General features: G+C 45.6%; 1 protein-coding gene across 1 annotated transcript in view; it reads right to left on the bottom strand.

The window, feature by feature from the left end:
- Positions 1 to 17,714, bottom strand: part of LOC135243274 (formin-like protein 1) — a 28,452-nt gene extending 10,738 nt beyond the window's left edge. Inside the window, 11 exon segments of the mRNA XM_064314985.1 lie at positions 215 to 325; positions 453 to 527; positions 1,175 to 1,268; positions 1,669 to 1,745; positions 2,545 to 2,653; positions 4,921 to 5,067; positions 5,920 to 6,003; positions 6,777 to 6,850; positions 7,935 to 8,015; positions 9,919 to 10,002; positions 16,632 to 17,714. Of these exon segments, the coding sequence (XP_064171055.1) occupies positions 215 to 325; positions 453 to 527; positions 1,175 to 1,268; positions 1,669 to 1,745; positions 2,545 to 2,653; positions 4,921 to 5,067; positions 5,920 to 6,003; positions 6,777 to 6,850; positions 7,935 to 8,015; positions 9,919 to 10,002; positions 16,632 to 16,790 (1,095 nt within the window). The 5' untranslated portion in view covers positions 16,791 to 17,714.
- Between the last annotated feature and the right edge of the window lie 1,472 nt (positions 17,715 to 19,186).

Below are 19,186 nucleotides of genomic sequence, written 5' to 3'. Positions count from 1 at the left end.
TTGTTGAGGGTTAGGTGTAGGGTTAGCCTGTTGTGGTGATGGTGGTTGAGGGTTAGGTGTAGGGTTAGCCTGTTGTGGTGATAGTTGTTGAGGGTTAGGTGTAGGGTTAGCCTGTTGTGGTGATAGTTGTTGAGGGTTAGGTGTAGGGTTAGCCTGTTGAGGTGACAGCTGTTGAGGGTTGAATGTAGGGTTGGTGCCTGTGCCTGTGACTCACCTCCAGATACTGGTCTAGGCCATGCTGAGTGAACTCAAACTGCAGGTGCACACGACAGTTCATATTCTCCACTGAATGGACCACAATGTTTATGAACTGCATGCAGGCCACCTACATGGAAAGATTAGACATTAGGAACGGGGATTAGAAGTTTACCATTTTGCCTAATTATGGATGGAATATTGTACTCCCAATGTGTAACCGTTTGACCCATTCCAGGTTTTGGCAGCCTACTCACCATGAAGTCAATGTTGCTGTCCTCCTTCATGAAATACTCCATGAGCTTCTCAAAGCGGTTCTTCTCCCCGCTCACCTAAATACAAGATAAAGCACGGGCGTGTAGACCAGCAATCAGACAACATTTCTCCTGAACTTTGACGTACAAATACCTGTCAAATGTCAATGTTACCTTCTTCACCTTCAGAAACGTCTTTGTCTTCAGCTAAATGGCATAACTGAACCCGCCAGACAGTTTTTATGAAGAAAACAAGCCATTTAAAAAGATTTTTAAAACACTGTAGCCATGCAAAAGGGTTTATATTTAAACATGAGTCAAATATAAGGACACTTTCTGATTGAATTCTAGCCATACGGTCAAGGACATACCTGCCCTATATTTTATTAAAGTCCCCAATACTTCTGTTTAGCCACACTTCAGGTGTTTTTCAATATTAGACTAATGGAAACCTGATTTTTAACTGTAAGTTGGAGAAAAGATGGCGGAAGCACTGATTAAACACTTGGAGCTCTAGCTGTGAGGCTGAGACAAATGACAGGGCGACCCGGAAGTATTAAACCTGCTGACTGAACACTGGGCTCGGGCCTCTAGCTGTCGGCCTGAGACAGACCACAGCGTGACCCGGAAGTGGTAAACCCCCTGATAGAACACTGGGCTCGAGCCTCTAGCTGTGGGGCTGAGACAGACCGCAGCGTGACCCGGAAGTGTAAAACCGCCCTGACCTCTTTGAAGTTGTTGAAGGCTGAGAGGATGATGTCATGACCTCCCCTCACTAGGCACACTGCAGCCAGCAGCTCCAGCACTAGCGCCTTGGTCCTGCAGAGTAGAGCCCAGTGACTGGAGTTAATAAAGCAACACAGCACCAGGATCCCCAAATCTGCACAAACACAGCCGCTAATCCAACCACAGACTGGGCCACAGTTACTGGGGTCAAATCAAGCAATGCAACAGAGTTACAGAAACAAATACCCAGCATAATGTGTAATGTATTCATTATCTACACATAGGTAATTAATCCAAGTACATCCATGCAAAATGCACACACGAAACACAAACACATACACACACACATGCGTGAGTGCATGTGTGCACAAACACACAGACACACACACCCACATGCGTGAGTGTGTACGCGCACACACACACATATATAGTAAGGTTAATCCAAGATTTAAACACACACATGAAACACAGAAGAAAAGGCGGGTTCTCTTACCTGGGGCTCTTGTTGTTTAGACTGAGAGTGATTTCGTTCACACAGCGTGGGTGGGTCATCACCAGGTTAAAGCCGGACTGCAGATAAGACGACACAATATGGTCACTCTGCTTCTACACCGGCCCCCCACACATCACTGCCACACGAATACATCTCCTGCATCCTAAACACACACAACACTGAAACATTCCAGTTCCATGCATCTCATGAATATTCATGAAGGGGGAGTGACTAGCTGCGATGCCCTCTGGAAACATTCATAAATGATCTTCAACTGTGATGTCACACTGGAAACTCCCATTACCTTCCAACACCTCCAAGACTCGCAGAGCACTGGTTCTTAAACTTCTCAATAACAGGACCCAAAATGAAAAATGTAGTACCTTTGGGGGACCCCCTCAAATACTCATACCGGCATACCCCGAATGGACTACACTACAGGCTCATTCTGGGGCCCCCCCAGATACACTTCTCTGAACCATTTTGGGTCCCGACCCACAGTTTAAGAAATGCTGTCCTACAGTTATGAAGTAGATGAGTGGAAGAGGAGTTGTAGGGTAGGAGAGGAGTTGTAGGGTAGGAGAGGAGTTGTTGGGTAGGAGAGGAGTAGTAGGATAGCAGAGGAGTTGTATGATAGAAGAGGAGTTGTGGGATAGAAGAGGAGTTGTAGGGTAGGAGAGGAGTTGTAGGGTAGGAGATGAGTTGTAGGATAGCAGAGGAGTTGTAAGAGAAGAGGAGCTGTAGGATAGCAGAGGAGTTGTATGATGTGAGAGGAGTTGTAGGGTAGGAGAGGAGTTGTAGGATAACAGGGGTTGTGGGGTAGGAGAGCAGTTGTAGGATTGCAGAGGGGTTGTTGGGTAGTTGGCGTTTAGTCACCTGGTAGTTCATGATGGCGCGCAGGCACATGATGCAGACGTGCACGTCCTCCTGCCCAACGACTCGCGGAGAGCGCAGCGTTTTCACGCTGTGCGCAAACGTGTTCAACCTGCCGGAGGAAGACGACGAAGGACGAAGAGGAGAGAGGGAAGCAGAGAGAAGTGAGAGGGGCGGCGGGAAGAACAGAGAGAGATGGAGAGAACAAGATGAACACAGAGAAACAAGGGTAAGAGAAGCAAATAACATTTCACATCTGTTCTATTTTGGCTTGTCTGCACTGCATACGGGTGAAATGTAGGACAGTTTTTAAAAAATAAAATTCTAGTCACTTTCAAGGCACTCCATGATCTAGCTCCCCCTTATATTTCTGATCTCCCATCTTCTCCTGTCTTCTCATTTCACGAGCAAGACTTGTTCTGACCAGGGTTTGCCAGCCATCCCAAGGACTAAATTTAAAAAGGGGTGGGGGGGTGGGGGGGTGGGGGTGATCACCCTTTTGACTCTATAGCCCCAGGGTTTTGGAATAGTCTTCCCTTGGACATTAGATCAGTGAACACTGAGGGCTGTTTTAATACAATCTTTGAAAACCTTTTTTTTTTGCGCAGGCAGACATTTCAATGATGTCATTGTGTGTAGCTTGTGGTTGTATTGTGCGTGCGCTGATGGGTTTTCGCGAATTGTATTTAATGATCTGTGAAGCACCTTCTGACACTTGCTCTGGAAATGTGCTGTATAAATAACATTTAATTCATTCACTTTCAATAAACAAGCAAAGCAAACAAGTTGTATTAAACGGAGCAACATATACTGTATATGTTGTCCACTGTTGGCACCTATTGGCTGTTACAGATCAGTCTGTTAGGTCAGCACCCTGCTTCCTTACAAATCACAAGCATGAATCTGACCCATTTTAAAATGTCAGTGACCTATTTGGCCCTCTGGCATCAATTCAGGCTTCTTATAAATCCGCAACACAACCCTAATACCTCTGTGTTAAGCATTTATAAATTAGGCATATTCTAGATAATTACCTAAAAAGGGGATAAGGCCCAAAGAGACTCTTATGTGAAACAGCTGGCATCGTGAAAAATATCTAATAATTAGACACAGTATCTTGGTGTTTTGTATATATTAAGGCTCTTGCCTGACCTGCTTGTGGGTTCAAAACTTTCTTTTTTTTCCATGGTTTTGACTAGGGTTGTTTGCTTTTCTGTGTATGTATTATGCGTTTATCCACTTTTATTTTCTGCTTTTTGTCTGTTTATTTTACACATGCGTGTATGCAGGTGTGCGTGTTGTGCGAAGCGCTTCGGATTTCCGCGCATATGAGCTGTAGCGCGTAAATAAAGTTTTAAATATAAACTTGCCACTAGAACACAGGGGGGGGGGGGGGGTAATTCTTGCACAGAAGAAGTGCCTGAACGCAAACAAGCGATGGCGGAGCTGCACGTCTGCTATTTATACCACGGTTAATATTTAATGTCCCATTTAGCGAAGTGAGATGGAGACCACAGCGTGGTGCTAAAGATGCTAGATACCCGCGTACCACAGAGCGCAGGGGACTAGATCAGCACACCACGGTGAGACAGACAGGGTCCCGTATTTATAGACTCAGAGCAGATCCGCCGCCATTTACAAGTCGACCGGTGTGAAAGCAGAAAATGGCCGCTTTGTACGTGCACTGCAGTGAAAAGTGTGCACCTGCGTGTGTGCGTGCGTGTGTGTGTGTGTGCGTTTGCGTGTGCATATATGTGTGCATGCGTGTGTGTGTGTGTGTTTTTGCATGAGCGTATGTGTGCATGCTTGTATGTGTGCGTATGAGGAAAGTATAAAAGCTGTGTGCGCCTCCTGTCTGTAAGCAGAGGTAAATGTGTGCTGTGCAGCAGTGGGGTACTGCAGAGTAGGGCTTACCATGTCGTTAGGGAGTGGGCGGGGCTTACCATGTCGTTAGGGAGTGGGCGGGGCTTACCATATCGTTAGGGAGTGGGGCGGGGCTTACCATGTTGTTAGGGAGTGGGCGGGCTTACCATGTCGTTAGGGAGTGGGCGGGGCTTACCATGTCGTTAGGGAGTGGGCGGGGCTTACCATGTAGTTAGGGAGTGGGGGGGGGCTTACCATGTAGTTAGGGAGTGGGGGGGGCTTACCATGTTGTTAGGGAGTGGGGGGGGCTTACCATGTCGTTAGGGAGTGGGGAGGGCTTACCATGTCGTTAGGGAGTGGGCGGGACTTACTGCACGATTAGGGAGCGGGCGGTGCTTAACATACCATCAGGGAATGGGCGGTGCTTAACATACCATCAGGGAATGGGCGGTGCTTAACATACCACCAGGGAGTGGGCGGTGCTTAACATACCACCAGGGAGTGGGTGGGACTTACCGCACGGTTAGGGAGCGGGTGGATTTGGTGATGGAATGGGTGGGTGAGTTTCCGGCGCTCTTATTCAAGTCCTCAATCGATTTATCCATCGTCTTTCCTCCTCTCTCTCCCACCAGCACCCCATTGTCCACATTCTCCACGTCATTTCTGCACACACACACACACACACACACACGAACGCACGTACGCACGCACACACACAAAGGCTTTGATCAATAATCATATAGTGATGCACGCCCTGAGATAACAGACCCTATGTGCCTGTTATTACTTTTTATTTTTCCTTTCCTTTCAAAGGGCACTGATTGGGTGAGCTGAGCCAGCAATTGTGTTACTGAGCCTTCAGTTAGTGGTTGGTGGGTCTTCAGAGAGCTTGGGGTGGCTCACAAAAAAAGACGTATAAAAAAGACGTTTTATTCCCCTTCCTTAAATAATCACATTGATCCAACTAAACACGGCACTAGCTAGCATCTACACCAGTAATTTGTCTTTTTTTATATAATAAATGTTTGCTTAATAAATGTTTTATTTCCTATTATGAACACAAGTTGGGCTACATTTTATTAAGTGATGGATATGGAAAGCATACTCATTCAGTGAGTCTGGGAATTAGACAGTCCGGGAATCCTCTGCTATAGACTACTGTTAGCCCACCCAGTGGAAGTCCTTCTGCATTTGATAAATCTGGAGTTTCAAAATTTTCTGAGCCCCCTAATACATAACTACCCAAAACACACTTAATAAGTAGGCCTACCCCTTTCAAAATTACATAAGTCTACATATTTATAATGTAGATGTATAAAAATAAAAATAAAAAACAAACCATGCTTGTTGTCCCTTAAAGGTCAGAGCCAGCACTGGGTTACCCAACTTACCACTACCTTCAAATTTTGGGAGTTAGGGAACCACTGTGCTGAATAATTAGGGAAGTTTTTAAGGGTGGATGGCTGAGGAGTGATGTGTTTTTAAGGAGGGGGGGGGGGGGTGGCGGTCACTCACGGGACAGTCAGCTGGGCCATGGACAGGTAGTCCACCAGCACGTCCAGACCCTGGTTCTGTTCATTGAGAAACTCCTGGGCCCACCTGAGACATAGAGGAAAAGCAGTCAGATCATGAGGAGGAATAACCGATACAAACATTTCTGCTTTTTAAAAATCGGGATCTGGGTTGTATCCGAGCTTTGATGCCAGGATTATGACTGGGGACCAGCATGAGCGTAGATCTCTCTTCATGCACCAGCTCCATGCAACCTTACAGTCAGCTGCAGCAGCATGCAATACACTGACAGATTACAGAGAATAACCAGATAGTCAACTCTTTGTTTTCAGCATTGAAAGTTGTGTATCTCTTTACTAATTGCATGGTATGATTTCTAAATCATTGCGTTATAAATTCACCGATCTATCTAGATAGACACATTACTGTTTAGCACAAAAAAAAATTATTCAATCATTCTTATTCCGTTTCTCTGTGGTTGAAGCTGAAACGTTCAGATATGACTCCTCTTATGAATATTCATGAATGGGCGTGACCAAGGACCGCACACAGAAAAATGTTTTAATATGTACTGTTTTAAATCAACTCTAACAGTACATATGGTCCCAACTGGACCCTTATGCACTCAGTTAGAGAGGAATTAACACTAGACATTTTACTCTGCACCCATTGGAAATAGTTTCCTCTCCTTAGGAACATCTCGTCAAGTATGTTCATAAACTTTAATATAAACCCATAAACCTCTGTTACCAGCCAGAACACTGTAGTATAAGCAAGTGGAGAGAACTGAAGAAAAGCAGTTGACCATCTGGTTACAACAGAGACTCTGTGTGATAGGACAGGGGAATTGTGGTCCTCACCCAATGTGATTGGTCCGAAGGGAAATCTCCAGCTCTCTCAGGACCTTGGTGCACTCCTGGACACGTTTCTTAAACTGAGGGACCGCAGACAGACAAACTCATTACTGTGTACCCAGCAGAAAAGATCAAAACAAATCTGAAGATAATGAGCTCCAGACATGTCTAACCCAGGGCTGCCTAGCCCTGTTCCTGGAGATCTACCATCCTGTAGATTTTCATTTCAACCCCAATTTGGCACACCTGGTTCTACTGATTAGCAGCTCAACTAGCTGTTGAAGGAGGTGTGCTTTGTTTGGGTTGGAGTGAAAACCTACAGGATGGTAGGTCTCTAGCTGTTGAGTGAGGTGTTTTTTGTTAGGGTTGGAGTGAAAACCTACAAGACGGTAGATCTCTAGCTGTTGAATGAGGTGTGCTTTGTTAGGGTTGGAGTGAAAACCTACAGGATGGCAGATATCTAGCTGTTGAATGAGGTGTGCTTTGCTTTGCAATTGTAGGTAGGTTTCGCAATTGGCCACCTCTTACTGTTATATAATAATAACAGAAAGAAACGGAGAATAGAGAAACAGAGAGCTTAAAGTTTTGAAGTCGCTAGGTCTTCTCTAACTGACACTGAAAAGTGAGAACCGCAACTGCAACTGAAACTGAAACAGACCATAACGGATGATGGAACACGGATGTGTGTGTCCGCTGCTAGTGTGGGCTTTATCAGATTGATCAGATTAACCTTCAGGGTCCAAGTTAAACTACGCGCTCGCTCCCTGCACTTGGAACTGCACTTCCCTCTAGGGTTTTCAACACACTTGTTCCTGGTCACGGTTATACACTTTGTTGTACGTCGCTCTGGATAAGTGTCTGCCAAATGTCTGTAATGTAAAGTAATGTTATAAGGACTGTACTCTACGTAAGTTACGTACCCTGGTGAAGGAACTCGGAGGCTCAAATAAGAAAACGTTAGATCATTTACGAGAGAACGTTGCCCCGAGGACGCTGGACTAGGGGAGGGAATTACATCTTATCAACCGCAGTCCGTACACCCTTCTTCACGCACACAATTCATAAGGGACACTCTGGCCCGTGCTTGCTACGGTGACATCTAGTGGCACGGCTCTGTATTGCCAACGCTTGGCACTACGGAGCAGAGAGGAGGAAGTCGCTTACCCGAGAGGTTCCGCCCTGGTCCAGGTAGCTCTTGATCTTCGACAGGTACGCAGAGGGCGGGTTTCTCACCTGGAAGCGCTCCTACAGAGACAGGGGAGCAGGTGCACTCAGTGCGCTGCTTCTTCAGATTAAGGTTTTCTTACCGCAAAGCCCACGCTTTGTGCCAACAAGGGCCATGCAACTGCTGCTTTGTGAACTCATTACCTTTAAGTGTCATCACAGTCTCAGATTTTTTTAAAAGCCATATTTCAATAGACGGTGGGCTGTATATGACTCTACAGACCGGATGTACACTAGATTGGCATTTACTTTATATGTTGTTATGTTGTGCATCACAGTCAATGGCGAAGATAAAATGAGCAATATAACCACTTGGAATTTAGAAATTTGTGGATTTATTAAAAAAATTTGCTACAATTTATTATTATTTTTTTTTGTTCTGAGGTAGCATTGAATACGTAGTATATATACTAATTTATCGAAACTAAGCAATGCCCCAGACCCGAACGCTGCAGCCAGACGAAGCAGATGCACCGGTTTGCAGAAGACCTCAGCGGCTCCTCCCAGCCGGAGTAGAAAACAAAATGGCCGCCGTTCGAACCTCGGCGGTGACGAGGGCAGGCCGAGGCCCTTCTTCTTGGAAGGCGAGCGGCGGCTTTTTAAACCGCAGCCCTCTGCAGCTCTGCACACGGCCCCCCCCCACCCCCCCGCCCGCGCGGCACAGGAAGACGGCTGACGCCACGGTTGCCATGGCGACGGATAATATTTATGGGCGGCGACGTACGCTTGCGGTGGGCGGCCTTCGCCGCTGTGCGAAGGACGACGGTATCGCCTGGCGGCCCTCTGGCCATGCTTGGAAACACTTCTGTGTTTCATCGATAGGATATTTGAGTCTGTTCCGTTGGGTTTGTACACAGTACAGCGCTTTCTACAGAGATACCGGGGTAAAGATCCACCACCGTGCAGCAAAAATTGAAGAACAAAAAAATTGGCAAAAAGAAAAAAACTCCAGGTCTGGGAAAAATAAAAACCTCAAACAAATAACAGCAGAGACGTTCATTCTCAAATGGAATCACATTGGGGAAAATGCAATAGTATCAGCGGATACAGTGCGATTCTCAAATGTGCACAGAGAATGTATTTGACGTGTGTGAGTTCAAACAGGGCCCTGTTTCACAGAGCAGGATTACTGAGTTAGCTGGATAACTGCACCGAGTAAAACCCTGTATCACAGAGCAGGATTACTGAGTTAGCTGGATAACTGCACCGAGTAAAACCATGAAGCAGGATTACTGAGTTAGCTGGATAACTGCACCGAGTAAAACCATGAAGCAGGATTACTGAGTTAGCTGGATAACTGCACTGAGTAAAACCTGGGACCCTCCAAAATCTGAAACGTGGACGGAAGTAAACAGAGCTGTGAGCTCAGCACAGTTATCCAGCTAAATCAGTTGATTCTGCTTCGCTAAAATACCGGTAATATGTAATATTCTCATATTCACAAACAACCTGGTGCAAAAAAAAATATTTCAGCAAGAAGCCGGATTGCAGGCGGAAACCTTTCGCTATTGCTCAGCCTAGTTTTATAACATCGTCATCTCCGCACAACATCATTTGTTTCAGATGAGGCCAAATATTAAAAGGTTTTAGCAAGCAGCCTTCATCCTGGCATGAGGCAACCTTATATGGCCCTTATATATTTTGAACATTTATTTTATATATATATATATATATATATATATATTAAATATATGTTCAAAATAACCTAGGTAACCATAGAAACGGGTAGATAGAAACGGGTAGATCCCGGGATCTATCAGAGCAAACACACTAAAATGAGCTGGGCAGGTTCCGTGGCGGTAACCATAGAAACGGGTAGGTGCCGGGTTCCATCAGAGCAAACACACTAAAACGAGCTGGGCAGGTTCCGTGGCGGTAACCATAGAAACGGGTAGGTCCCGGGTTCTGCGGAGGAGGTTCTCACCTGATCGCAGACCAGCTCCCACTTCTTGTCGCTGTCGTACTGACTCAGCAGCGTCACTTTGTCCGGGGGCAGGTTCATCGAGTTCTGCGGAAAGATTCAATACCGGAATTAACGCACTGTTAAAACAGAAACTGATTTTTTATTTTTTTCCTTATTAATTATGAACAGAGAAAATAAAATGCTGGTGTTCAGAGAATTCCAAGCACTCCGGTTCATTTATTTAATATCAATTAGCTGTCAAAACTAAGAACGGTATTCTTTCCGAAGCAACGTGCACACAACCAGTCCAGTGTGTATCCCTGCCTCCCACCTAAAGCATGCTGGGATAGGCGCCAGCCCCCGCTGCGACCCTGACCAGGAATAAGTGGGGTTAGATACTGGCTGGCTGGATGGATGAATGGGTAATATGGACACACGATGCCTCACAAACCTGAGCTGGAACTTCAGTAACACTGAGGCCTTTTGTGATGATTAAATCTGGCGTAGGCCCTCGTTCATGGGTGGGCCCTGTTACATGCTGAGATGGTCCAAAAGCCTCTAACAGACCGATCGGTTCTCTGGCGTGAGCATCAGTGTGGTTATCAATGGGAATATTGAAGTCTCCTGATGTTACCATACAGTCAAAGTCTGTGGAAATTTTGAACAGTAACGATATGTCCTGTGTGTCATTGTTGATTGTGAATTGCTTTGGCAATATTGTCAACGTGGAGTCATGCCAATAAAGCATCAATTGAATTGAATTGAGAGAGAGTGAAAGAGAAGTGGGTGAGACAAAACGAGAAAGACAGAGAGTTGTCTGAGTGTCACTTCCTCTCCTTGCTCAGACCTCTCGTCATAGAACTTGACTGCAAGACCCCCAGTGCCCCCCCCAAAAAAATATCTTCTATTACCACAGCTCCTTATTAATGGTAACATTAATACAGTTGCTCTCATAAACCCTTTTTTTTTTTAAACGAGGTCCAAAAGCAACCCACTAGCTCTGTTGCAGGGAACTCGTAAGTCAAACTCAAAACGGGTAGGTGAAATGAGATTAAATAGGAGTTTGGGTTTTTGTTGACTAACACATGACCTTATACACACGCACGCAATCTCCAAATTCATTTATGCTCTGTATCAACAAGTTTCCGTAACACAGAAAAAAAAAAAAAAAATCTCAGCAGAGACTAGTGTATTTATCCCTTATCCCTAGATCTGACTTAACATTCACTGATTTACTGTCAGACATGTAGGGGTACTGTTGCTGCTAGACCAGGTCAAAAAGTATGGGTGTGGTCAGATATGAAAGAAAGTTCACTGGGGTGTTGCTCACAAGAGAATCCGTTTGTGGTTGTTTCTTAACACGTCAAAATCCCCTGTTCACAAGTTTACTTTTACAAGCGCCACTCTTAATGTTGATACAAAATATGGGTGGAGTGGGTGAAGAGCAGGAAATGGTTAAGTATGCGCACACACACACGTGCACATACACATACAGGCACACACAGGCACACACACACACACGCATGAACAGGCACACACATATGCACGCACACATACATGCACACCCACACACAGGCATATACAGACACACACACGAACAGGCACACACACATGCACGCACACACACACACACACACACACACACACACAGTTTTGAGATGGGTGAGTCAGTAGGGATGCTCTGCTTGGCCTAAAGGGATGTCCAGTCAGCAGTCTAAACATGAGGATTCTGACTCAAATCCGGTCACACAACACATAAGACGGAAGCATCCAATCAGAGCTAATGTCTGATATTTAGAGCACAACACTGCATGTACGATTATTATTCATGACACAGAAAAAATATATCAAGGGCGCTCTTCAATATTGAGCTATTGAAAATTCCGTTATTTAACTGGTATGTCCATCAGAAGCAGTATAATGGGACACTAATTATTTTGACATTTTCCTACATTACAGTATTTGACTTGATGAAAACACAGACACAAACAGTGTCTCGCACACACACACACACACTTTCATGTGTACATGCAATTTCAGGACATACATTATAGTTATTATTCATTTGCATGCCTTGGTCCCGTTTTTTGACTGACCATGAGAGGGGGAGGGGCTTAACGCTTCACAAACCAATGGTGACGAGATTCAGAGAAATAATGTTCCACTAGCCAATGATTGTATGTTGATATGAAGAACAAAACCCTTTTGATTGGCTCAAGTTCTCATGTCATTACGCTGACCTCTTTAAAAATTACTTGGGAGGAAAACACATTTGCGCATTAAAAAGGCCAAGACAAGAGGTCAGTCCACAGGAGAATGGCCAAATTGCACGGAAATTGCAGAATGTGTAGATTCACTGGAGAAGGGCCGCTTTTATTTTGAAGGCCTTCTAGGGTCTCAGGTTTTGTTCCAAAAACCCCACACAAATTTCACAAAAAAAAACTAAAGAAAATTTGCTACAAATGCCAGATCATGTAACTGATTTGGTTTAACAAATAACGAAGTTAACACAAAACTTATTAACAGATGTGCCCTGCCCACCCCTGGCGTGGAAAATATTTAGCTCCATGTCACTCCAGGAGTTTCAGCTTCTAAAACATATTTTCTGACTGTTAGCAAGGTGCATCTCTGATAGGCTGACTGCAGTTCTAAACTTGTCAGGTGACAGGATAAAGTCATTGAGAGAAAGGGAACTTAAGCGTCATTTGGTAATTTCGGGCAGATGGGGGTGGGGGGGGGTGGGGGGGGGGGGGGCAGGAAACCGTAAGATTGACAAAGGTTGTGAAAGGTGGTGTGCAAAAGTGCAAGCTCTTTACCGTAATGACAAAATTTATCCGACTGAGGTTAGTGATGCAGTTCATAAGAAACTAAAAGGAATAGTGTTAGAAGTACTTAATATGCCACAAATGTTTCCCTTTCACCAACATTAAGGGCAATTGTGTTGTTAATTTCATACAGGCGTAGTGGATGAGACAATGGCATTTATATAAACAGCTTGACATTTTAAAGCCTCCCCCCTCCCCTCCCCCACCCCATTACAAAACAGCACCATGTTTTTTTTAATCAGTTGAAATTAGGCAACTCTAATGACTTGAAATTTACACCAAGAAAAGCTCTTGTCGACATATTTCAGAGTTCTTGTCAACCGGCAATACAACGAGTCTGCTAGTGACCATGAGAGGGGGAGGGGCTTAACGATTCACAAACCAATGGTGACGAGATTCAGAGAAATAATGGCGACATAGCTCAGGAGGCAAGAGCGAATGTCTGGCAGTCGGAGGGTTGCCGGTTCAATCCCCACCCTGGGCATGTCGAAGTGTCCCTGAGCAAGACACCTAACCCCTAACTGCTCTGGTGAATGAGAGGCATTTATATAGCGCTTTTTTGGATAAAAGCGCTATATAAATGCAGTCCATTTACCATTTACCATAGTGGTTCAGTTCAATGCAATACAGCTTAGGCAGTTGCCTAGGGTATCACCCGTCTGGGGGGGGGCACCAAACAGGTACGTAATTGCTATATCCACCACCCCCACCCCACCCCACCCCCCAGCATTAACAAAACAGTTTCCCTAACATGGTCTCTCCCCCCACAATCATACTACACGTTTCAGTTTGACATTACCACAGATAGAACTGATCTGACTACAGCGCGCCAACCTATGATCTCATTAACAAAAAACAAGAAATGCTGGAAAAGAAACTTCAAAAAAAGAGGATGTGTCCTTAACACAACACCAAAAAAAAAAAAAAAAAGTCCAATCTCGCATGGATGAGAAGGAAAAAAAGAAAAAAACGCACTGCCCTCGCGTTGCTGAAAGAGGAACCAAAATCTGCAAAATGACCAGAGACAGGGAACAACATCAATATGCAATATCCCATTACACCAGCACTGGGACTCTACAGAGACCCCATTACACCAGCACTGGGACTCTACAGAGACCCCATTACACCAGCACTGGGACATTACAGAGACCCCATTACACCAGCACTGGGACATTACAGAGACCCCATTACACCAGCACTGGGACTCTACAGAGACCCCATTACACCAGCACTGGGACTCTACAGAGACCCCATTACACCAGCACTGGGACTCTACAGAGACCCCATTACACCAGCACTGGGACATTACAGAGACCCCATTACACCAGTACTGGGTCTCACTTTACGGAGCTGTCAGACATCTATTCTCCATCACATTCCCCAGAGAATGCAATGCAATTTGATTTCATAGTTGTATTTCAACCAAGGGCATTGAGGGAAATACCCAAAATGGAAGCCGTCGACCACCTGAGCCTCTGGGAAATGGAGTTCTGACCTAACGACCACATTTAGATCCACGCCCATGCAGTGTGATTGACAGCATCGTTCCTACTGAAAACAGCACTGCAGACGGATACATATTCCTTTGAAATTAATGACAAGGCCCTCAGGCTCTTAACCGCCCCATTGGTCCGGCTATGAGCCAGGAATTCATCAACATCTGACCTTTTCTTCAGAAAAAGCGTTACATTTTCGTTCAATGCAAGCAGTTTTCTTTGCATTCACTTCAGTGATGAACTGAAGTGAACTGTTTCAGATAAGAAAATAACTAACCCTGATCTTAACTGAGAGCCAAGCTAAGGACACATTCATTGAAAACAGGCCTATAGTTTTTTTTTTTTTACAGTGTTGACAGACTTTGATTTCATATACTGATCTCAGAGCAGTTTCACCATTTCCCCACACAGAGGTCGGTAAGGAAAGGGTTGAGTAAGCTGATACCAGATCAGTTGTTGGGTCAAAGGTACAGCAGTATGAGCCAGTTCCAATAACAAATACTTGCACACTTATAACCAGTAATTACAATGCAACTCTCATTTTACATTAGAAAGTTGACCAAAAACCCTGAAGCAGAAAGACTAAGCAAAGCATTTTTGTTTCTTAACAACTGACTGAGAATCCAACTACACATCTGTGCTTTTAATGGCATGACTGTTGGTAAGGGCCAAGCTCGAAATTTATCTGCCGATTTCAAACTGCCTGTCAGATACACTTTGTGCATTTCCACAGCAGAACTACGTGCAAAGTCAAGACTAAAAGATTATTCCACATCACGTATCATATCTTGTGCATAAACTGGCTGACATGCTGGTCACCAGTCGGCACCCTGAGCCGACCAGAGGAGGATAGGTTTCCCCCTTGAGCCTGGTTCCTTCCCAGGTTTCTTCCCATCTGCCACAGGGAGATTTTCCTTGCCACTGTTGCCTTAGGCTTGTGGGGGTTTAGGCCAGGGTTGTCGGTAAAGCGTATTGTGACAACTGCTGTAAAATACGCTATACAAATAAAATTTGATTTGATTTATGTTCCTGCTGCTGTAAAAAAAAAAAAAAAAAAAAAGCACCACTGAATAATGAAGACTTCCAAAAACACAATTAGGAATAAGCACGATAAAGAGTTTGATGTCACAAAGCAAAATAAACGTATATGCTGCTATATGGGCTTGTGTATTATGATACTTAAGCAGTGTATTAAAGTGGACAACGAGTACTCCACTGTTTGTTTTGTTTTGAGAAGTCGGCTACAGTCAGTTCTGTTTCCCTGGGTACGGGAAGTGTGGGTGTTGCAACGCACTCAGACGGCGTTTCTAACAAATCATCTGCACGCACTGCACTGGTTTGGGGATGAAGCCGTCATTAACCCTTTCTGTCCTTTTACGTTTTCACACATGACAAAACAATTCTGGAAACAGTGAATCACGAGGTTATAAATCAAGTCTTGTGCCCCCTTTTTGTAACGTGTTGATAGTTTCAGCAATGTCTGGCCCTTTTTTCTTTGACGAAACATTCACATTTCGTAGAGGGCTGAAACCCAAAACTCCGGTTCACTCTGAACGCTGACAGAATCCACAGAGAGACTGTGGCAGGAGGGCAAATTTCTCACTTTGGATGTCCTTCAGAAAGGGTGATGATTTCATGCCAACAATTAAATTAAAATTTGGGGAATTGAAGCAACACAATAATCAATTAAAACCTGGATAATACTAAGATGATGACAAAGAGATTTTTTGGTCAGTGACCTGTGATATATCTCCATTCCCCGTTACCTTGCCTCTCCTCACTGACTGCATTTAACTGCAATGAAACGATGCAAAGCTGGGCTCTCCCACAGCGCAAATGTTCGCTGAAGTCATTAAATTAAAACATTTTAAACTGCTTGTTAAAAATGGACAGGACTGGTTTTATGGTTGCAGTGACACAGTAGCTGCTGCTGCATGGGATATTGATTCAGCATTGAGCTCAAGCACAAAGGGCATCTGGGTGTACTCAAACCAAAATGAGAAATCTGTGTGTAAGTGTGTGTGTACGTGTGACAGACAGCGATAGAAAAATTGAGAAAGAGAGAGAGAGAGAGAGGGGGGTAGGAGGAGAAAGACGGTAAGAGAGAACAAGAGGTGGAAAGAGAAAGAAGAGACTGAGAGAAAGGGGGAGAGAGAGAGAGAGTAGAGAGAAAGAGGAGAGGAGAGAGGGAGAGGAGAGAGAGAGGAGGCAGGGAGAGGAGAGAGGAGAGGGAGAGAGAGAGAGAGAGAGGAGGAGAGGGAGGGAGAGAGAGAGAGAGAGAGAGAGAGAGAGGGGGAGAGAGGGAGAGAGAGAGAGAGAGGGAGAGGGAGAGAGAGGGAGGGGGAGAGAGGGAGAGAGAGAGAGGGAGAGGGAGAGAGGGATTACTGATGCTCCGTCCCTGCACTGAACTCACCAGCACTGTGTTGAATCTCTCCTCCAGCTCCTCATCGGGGGGCATGGGCAGTTTTGGGGAGGGGGCCTGCTTCTGCAGAGGTGAGGGGGAGGGGACGGCCACCGTGGCCCGGGGCTCGGGCGCGGCGGCCTGCTCGGCGCTCCCCGCAGCGTTCCCCATCAGCACAGTCTTCAGGGATCCCAGGCCCAGGCAATCCAGAGTCCCCAAAATCCGCTCTGAGACCCAGCGCTAAAGTCCTCTTCTAAAGCCCAGCTTTAAATCCCTGTTCTAAAACCCAGCTTTAAATCCCTGTTCTAAAGCCCAGCTTTAAAGTCCTGTTCTAAAGCCCAGCTTTAAATCCCTGTTCTAAAGCCCAGCTTTAAAGTCCTCTTCTAAAGCCCAGCTTTAAAGTCCTCTTCTAAAGCCCAGCTTTAAATCCCTGTTCTAAAACCCAGCTTTAAAGTCCTGTTCTAAAGCCCAGCTTTAAAGTCCTCTTCTAAAGCCCAGCTTTAAAGTCCTGTTCTAAAGCCCAGCTTTAAAGTCCTGTTCTAAAGCCCAGCTTTAAAGTCCTGTTCTAAAGCCCAGCTTTAAAGTCCTCTTCTAAAGCCCAGCTTTAAAGTCCTGTTCTAAAGCCCAGCTTTAAAGTCCTGTTCTAAAGCCCAGCTTTAAAGTCCTGTTCTAAAGCCCAGCTCTGAAGCCTAGCTCTGAAGCCCAGCTCTGAAGACCTCCACAGGTCCAGTCCGAGACCAGGCCACAGAAGAAAATAAAAACAGCCAAAACACACGAGGGGCTTCGTGAAACGATGTTGGCGGTTGGCGATGAGCGCTTCAACGAATACCGAGTTACTCCTCGGTCGGTTATTCCTCGGTGTTCTAGAAACGCGTCGGTGAGAGGCAGCGGGGCGCCGTGACCTCCGTCGAGCTCTCGCGGTTGGTCTGACTCCGGGTCGACGGTCCGAAACGAAGCGGCATCTTCCAAAACCGGCGTCCAGGCCGACAAGAACTCAGCGCGAGCGGGACGACGAAAACAAAAAGGGGCGAATCGTTTTTCGGAGCTGTCGCAGCACTGCGTTCTGTGCGGTTACCTCACAGCCCCTGAAGGATGCTGGGAGAGGGGAGGCGTCGCCTGCACGAGTCGGCCAAAAAAAAAAAAAAAAGAAAAAAAAAAACCACAGAAACAGAAGCGGAGAAGGCCCAGCTTCCTGTGTTAGAGGAAGTCAGAAAGGCAGAAGCACTGCAGGGCTCATGCCAGACCAGGGTGGGGTTGTGTGGGGGGGGGGGAGGCGGGGAGGTGATTTGGGTAGGGGAGCTGCTCTCTGTGTGAGTGAACTCCCTAGGGTCCTCACAACAAGACACTGGGTGTGTCTGGCACTGTGGCTGGCATTTTGCAGTGTGGTAGGGGGTAGGTGTGGTAGGGGGGAAGTGGATGGGGGGCAGGGACCGGAGACTGCCCACAACCATGAAGCAGCGAGGGCAACATAACGGGTGGAAAACCTTAGTGTAGGTGACATGGTGGCTGCTGGGTCCTAGCGCCAGCTGCTGCAGCTGCTGTATGTGTACAGAAGAGATCGGCAGGAAGTGACACCTGTCAATGGCATCACTTTAAAAAAAAAAAAAAAGACTGTTTACCAGAATTCAACGTTTAGTCACAGTCAGAGATGTACATCCACACCCAACACCCAACCCAATGAGTTACAGCAACTGAGAAAGGATCGGTTTTGTGAGAAATATCTAAAATCCTCACTAAGATCAGTAAGCTCCGGTCAATGTACGTTTTTTTTTTCTGCAAGTTCAAGAATTTGTCACAAATCATACTGTCGACTGCAGTGAAACTCCAGCAGGTAGATAAACCTGATCTTTAATAGTTAGTCCTCCACCTGTGACAAGCTGTGGTGTGAGAATCTCAACTTGTGTGACCAAGTAATGAGAGAGGGATGAGGAAGAGCCAGTCCTAGGGTGAGGAAGAGTCTTCTCGGTAACTCCACCCAGTCCCTGGCACAAAATGGCTGAGGCATTTGACGTGAAGGATGTCGGCATTGAATTATCAAGCCAGGGAATTATCTATTATTATTATTATTATTATTATTATCATCATCAACCAAGGAGACAGGCTTCCAAAAAATGCGTAAGCAAGATAGCTTACATTTTTACATACTGTTGGACCTCTGCCACTGAGCAAAAGCCAGAATCTAGACGTCTAGAGGCGTAGGAAATTTGAGGGACGTTGTGACATAAACAGACCAGGTTAACCCTAATACAGCACAGGTTCATAGCCTGGCTGTGTCCCAGTCGGCCAAATGGAGCCGGGTTTTCCCCTGAATGCCGAGACAAGTTCCAACCAGCCCCGTTCCTAGAGATCTACCACCCTGAAGGTTTCCGTTTAAACCGTTTAATTTGGCACACCCGAGTCTACTAATTAGCAGCTCAATGAGAGCTCTAGCTGTTGAGTGAGGAGTGCTTTGTCAGGGTCAGAGTGAAAACCTACAGGACGGTCGCTCTCCAATGTTTTAATTAAATCTCTGAAGATTTACATTTGTCCATAATTGATTAATTCAGCTTTCAAAAGAGCACAAGAGG

Source organism: Anguilla rostrata, chromosome 17 (assembly GCF_018555375.3).
Source record: "Anguilla rostrata isolate EN2019 chromosome 17, ASM1855537v3, whole genome shotgun sequence".
In the NCBI taxonomy this organism is placed as follows: domain Eukaryota; kingdom Metazoa; phylum Chordata; class Actinopteri; order Anguilliformes; family Anguillidae; genus Anguilla; species Anguilla rostrata.
Note: the sequence above shows the minus strand (reverse complement) of the source record. Positions and strands in the feature narration are given on the sequence as shown.